At 45.7% G+C, this 5,444-nt stretch overlaps 1 protein-coding gene across 1 annotated transcript in view; it reads right to left on the bottom strand.

Moving 5' to 3' along the window:
* Positions 1 to 353: 353 nt before the first annotated feature.
* Positions 354 to 5,444, bottom strand: part of LOC102843139 (transcription factor CP2-like protein 1-like) — a 9,104-nt gene continuing 4,013 nt past the window's right edge. The window contains exons 6-8 of the mRNA XM_006889475.1: positions 1,439 to 1,591; positions 1,130 to 1,240; positions 354 to 407 (exon numbers count right to left, since the gene is read on the bottom strand). Of these exons, the coding sequence (XP_006889537.1) occupies positions 354 to 407; positions 1,130 to 1,240; positions 1,439 to 1,591 (318 nt within the window). The remainder of the gene's footprint in view (positions 408 to 1,129; positions 1,241 to 1,438; positions 1,592 to 5,444) is intronic.

The raw sequence follows: 5,444 nt of genomic DNA, 5'->3' as shown, positions 1-5,444 counted from the left end.
TTCAGAGGCTATAAATCCCACAAGAGGAGACGCCCATCGTCCTGTGAAGCAGCTGGGGGATTCAAACAGCGTGCCTTTGTTTTAGCAGCACAACTCCTTACCCACTAGGCCACCAGAAAAAAGGAAGGATGTGAAAAGTAGCCTCTGCCCTTGGGATTCCCAAATCTGGGGTCGGGGAGGGGGCGGGGGGCACTAATCTGGCCTTTAGAGGCATCTCTAATTCCATCCGGGAACCAAATTTATAATCTGTGGCCATATCACATGGTTCCACCAGGGGGCAGGGTAACCCTGTTCTGGAGCACGGGCTGAAAACCACTGAGCTAGTAATTGAGGGGTTGGTTAGAAGATTCACCTCAGCTGGGCTGCCCACAGAGGTGTCCAGAGTGAATGGTGGTGAGGAGCAGAGCCTGCAAGGAGGAGCAGAGACTCAGAGGCTCTTCCTCCCCACGCCCTGCAGGAGGCCTGCCCGGGGAAGCCGAGTTTATCTTGTCTTAGCCCTCCGCTTGTAGCTGAGCCTCTTCCTTCACCTCAGTTATACCCTCTGCCTTGCCTCTTCTTCCATGCCTAGGCTGAGGAGCTCTGGACCCTCACCCCAAAGCCGAGGGACTGACAGGAGAAAACTCATCCAGCCTCACCTCTCAGAGGACAGAAGCTTGCAGGAGTGAGGGGAGGTCAGAGCCAGAGGGCTGAGAGTTGGATGGGACCCGGTGCTGGGCTCTGGCCATGGTGAACACTGTGGACAAACAAAGGCAAGGGTCAGTGTAGAGGGTTGGAGGACAGTGGTGGCCACTGATGACCCCCCCATCATCTACATATGAAGAGCTGGCAAGGAGCCCTGACAAGTGGCAAGAAAGACCTTGACAAGCAGGTCAGCACAGAGGGGGACCGCCCAATAGCTTGCAGGTCTGGGACAGGACGTAGCAAGGAGGGAGGTGTTTATAGAGCAATGGATGCAGAAGTGAGGCGGGATGAACTGCCATGTGTCAGCTCCTGAAACAGGGCAGAGTTGTTCCTCCACAGTGAATGGGTACAATCACTCTGAACGAGTGCAATTTATTCTGAAGAAGTCCTGGGTTCCCACCTTGCCCATTTGTACTATTTGTTCTCCTCCCTGCCCCAGCACACACACCTCCATGAAGACCGTGTTCTCACAGGCAACCTGGTACTTGTCTCTCTCATGGAGGGGCTGCTTCTCAACCTTCTCCCGGTCAGTTTTTAGTTTCCGGTCAGCTCCTTTGGGCTATGGAGGGTGACAGTGAAGTCTTAGCAGCCAGGCACCACCAGACAGAATTGAAGACAAGAAGCCAGCTCCATCCCTTTGTATCCAGAGTAAGAGACCTGTCCTAGAGAAGGGATACACAGGGCCTGAACCTGTGTAGCCAGCAGGGCACTGTGAGAGCCCAGGTGGGGGTACAAGGGACCTCAGCACCTACTGTACCTTAAACACCTTGATGAGGCAGCCGGCCGAATGCAGGTGCTCTGGTGGAAGCTCCTTGTCAATGGGCTTGAAGGTGTCAATCTGGAGACGGAAGGAGACACCTTTTTCTCCACCTTTCTTCCGAGGAGTGAACTCAGTGCTGATACAGTGAACCTGAGGTTGAGGTGAGCAAACAGGAAATAGGATGACTCTAGGTCCCACCCACATTCAAGGGTTTCTGCCCAAAGTCTGTTAGTTACCTGTGTGTTGTTTCCTGTTAGCTGCTTAGTTAATACAGTGATGTCATCTCCAGCCTGTGTCTTTTTCCCTTTTTTTTTTTTATTTCTTATTATTAGCATTTCAGTGACTGGGATAATTGGTATGGGAGTGTCAGAGACAGTGCGATTAGCACAGGACAGAGCGGAGTTTAGGGCTGTTGTACATAGGGTCGCTATGAGTCGCAAGCGACTCGATGGCACATAACAACAAACAACATTAGCATTACTCTGTTGGGTTCTTTCCTTTATTCAAAACATCTTCAGGATCTCCCCACAGTTATGAGAAAAGAAGCCACATTCTCAACTGACATTCAAGAACACTCACAGGTCAAGTGACATCTTCAACTCAGAGGTTCTCTCATCAGCAAACCCTAAAACACCTGCTTAGTTCTCCCCAGAGGCCTCCACCCCAAAGTCCTCCACTTAGAAAGAGCACTCCATTCGAAACTGAGCCCCAGTTCTTGCTCTCCAGGATAGAGCTTCCAGACAAAATACGAGATTGTTAAATCTGAGGGAGCTCTGGCAGCACAGTGCACAGGGAGTCGTGCTGCGAACCCAAAGGCCAGCTGACGCTGGTGGATCGAATCTCCCAGTGACTCTGAGGGCGAAAGCTGGGCAGTCTCCTCTTGTGATGATTTATAACCTTAGAAACCCGATCGATGTCTGCTATTGTCAGAGCTGACTCAATGGTAGTGACTGAATTAAATATGAATTTTGAATAACCAATAAAGAATATTCCAGTAGATGTGTCCAAAATATCACAAGAGACATTGCTGTTGCCACAGCGGCTCCTACTCTCAGCAACCTTCTATCAGAACAAAATGCCGTCCAGTCTTGCATCATTTTTTCACTGGCGATTTTTTGGTGTCCATATGTGTTGCGATTTCACCGAGGGTTTCCCTCATTTTTGCTTTAGCAAGCACAATCTTTTTGTTTGTTTGTTTTTTTATTATGATCTGGGTGAAATTTTCAAAGATGATGACTTCTTCTGCATTGATGTCTTTTCTAGTTACCTGTCCAAAATAAGTAAGCCTGAGTCTCATCATCTTTCTTATCCACACTTTCCAAATTTTATTTGCTAAACCTGGGAGTTCCCTCTGGGGAACCCTCTTTGCACCCACAGAGTTTATATGACTTGAAAAAGACCTGTGCTAGCAAGAAGCGGAGCTGGAATGGTGTTATCTGCCTGTTTGCTAGTCTTGGTGCTTAAACCGTTGTGAGTGCTCAAAAACAAGACTTACAAACAAAGTAATGTTTGATTATGAAAGGAAATAAACTAATCTGGAGTCTATTAAGATAGAAAAGAGGATACAGGCATCTCTCACAGAGGTAAATTTAAACATTTCTCCCTACCGTTTCTCTGAGGGATTACATAGGTATAATACACAAACATACTATTCACAAATTCTAGGTGCTCTGGTAGCCCAGTGGATAATAGGGCTGTACTGACAACTCAGAAGCAAACAGTTCGAATCCACCAGCTGCCCTTCAGAAAAAAGACAGGCAATCTCCTGCTGTACAGTTTACAGCCTCTGAAAATCCACTAGAGAACTAGTTGTGAATTTGGTTTTAACACAGCAACAATGAGTTGAGTTGTTTTGATTAATAAAATGTTAAGGTCACCTTTCTACGAAGATGGAGCCAATAGCAAATAAGGAACCCCCTGCCCCTCCCAAAACTGAAGCCAAAGCAAAGGCATGAAAGGCCAAGAAGGCAGTCCTGAAGGGGCATCCACAGCCAAAAAAAAAAAAAAAAAGATGATCCACATGTCACCCACCTTCTGGTGACCTAAGACGTTGAGACTCCAAAGGCAGCCCAAGTACCCCGGGAAGAGCACCGCTAGGAGAAACAAGCTTGACCACTATGCCATCATCAAATTTCCCCTGACCACTGAGTCAGCTATGAAGAAGATAGAAGATAACAACACACTTGTGTTCATTGTGGATGTCAAGGCCAATAAGCACCAAATTAAACAAGCTGTAAAGAAGCTCTATGACATTGATGTGGCCAAGGTCAACACTTTGATTAGGCCTGATGGAGAGTAGAAGGCCTATGTTCGACTTGCTCCTGACTATGATGCTTTGGACGTTGCCAACAAAATTGGGATCATCTAAACTGAGTCCAGCTGGCTAATTCTAAATATAAATTTTTCTCACTCACACACAAGAAAAATTAAGGTCAATGATTTCAGAAAAGAAGCACAAGTCTTGCTTCCTGGTCTGTCTTAGTCTGAAAGTTCTACTGAAACCTGTTCACCTTGGGTGAATCTGCTAGTATGTGAAATGCCATGGCATAGCTTCCATTATCACAGAAGCATGCAGACCAACACAAATGAGTCAGATGAGTGGTGGAATAGTGTTCTAATAGTGACGTATTCCGAGCTCTGGTGGCCTAGTGGCAAAAAGCTGTGCTGCAATCCCAAAGTATGCAGTTCAAATCCACCAGATGCTCTGCTGGAGGAGGGACAATCTCCTGTACCAGTCAGACACAATTTAACTATACACACAAAAAAATAATAAAATTTAAAAAAAAATAGTGACGTATTCCACAGATATCAGGAGGACCCAGTCCCTGGAGGACATCATGCTTGGTCAAGTCGGTGATAAAGAAGAGCCTCTGTGAGACAGACCACCACGATGTCTACAATGAGGGGCTCAAACACAGCAGAGACTGTGAGCAGGTGCATGTTTTGTTCTGTTGTACATCATGTGGCTATGGCTTCCATGTGGTCTACACCTGCAGAGCTCCTTTGTTGTTATTGTTGGGATGTACTGTCAAGTCACCTACAACTCATTGTGACCCTATGTACAATAGCTCTGCACCCTGCCCTGTCCTGAGCCAGTCTGTCTCCAACACACCTACCCCCCACCCTTATTCCAGTTACTGTGTCAATCCATCTCATCAGGGGCCTTCCTCTCCTGAGCTGTCCCTCCACCCTTCCAAGCATGATGTCCTTCTCGGCCATGTGCCTAGAAACCGTGAAACAGAGCTCCAAAATCTTTGTCTCCAAGGAGCAGCTTGGTTCTACCCTCTCCAAAACAGACCTGTTTGCTCTATTGGTTGTCCATGATAAGTTCAAGACTATTCTCCAGCACCACAACTCAAAGGCATTGATTCTTCTGTCATCCTTAGTCATTGTCCAGCTCTCTGATGCATAGCAAGTAATTGCAAAGGCCGTGGCCTGAGTCAGGCACATCTTAGTCTCTGGACTGACATCATTGCTCTTTAGCACTCAGGAGAGGTCTCTGACTAAATTTCCATAATGCAATTTGTCATTTAATTTTCTGACTACTGGTGCCAAGAATGTTGATTATTGAGCCAGACAAGCTGAAATTATTAACAATATCAATATTTTCTCCATCTATTGTGGCTTGTCAATTGGCCTAGTGGTAAAAATCTTTGTCTTTTTGATGTTGAGCTTCAATCCATATAGAAGACTAAAGTCCTTGACCTTGTGCAGCAAATGCTTTAGTTTCAGCAAACAAGATTGTGTTGTCTGCTAAAAAAATCAGGACTTAAATTTGTATCTGTATTGGAAAATGAATCATAACTGCTAATTCTCCTTCATCTTTTATACTTGAAAGAAGAGATGTTGTCATTCGGTGAATTTTCTGCAGACTTTATTGCCTGTGTCAGAAAATCGTATTTATGAATCTTGTTGGGATACCTTAGTGTCTGAGAAAATACCATCTAGAAATGAGTTCTTTCAAATTTGAAAAATAAAGAAATTGGAAATTCTGTCACAATAA

This window comes from Elephantulus edwardii, unplaced genomic scaffold, assembly GCF_000299155.1.
Source record: "Elephantulus edwardii isolate Elephantulus edwardi_28Jun2011 unplaced genomic scaffold, EleEdw1.0 scaffold00077, whole genome shotgun sequence".
NCBI classification, from domain to species: Eukaryota; Metazoa; Chordata; class Mammalia; order Macroscelidea; family Macroscelididae; genus Elephantulus; species Elephantulus edwardii.
The sequence above is the reverse complement of the archived record's forward strand: the minus strand, read 5'-3'. Positions and strand labels throughout refer to the sequence as shown.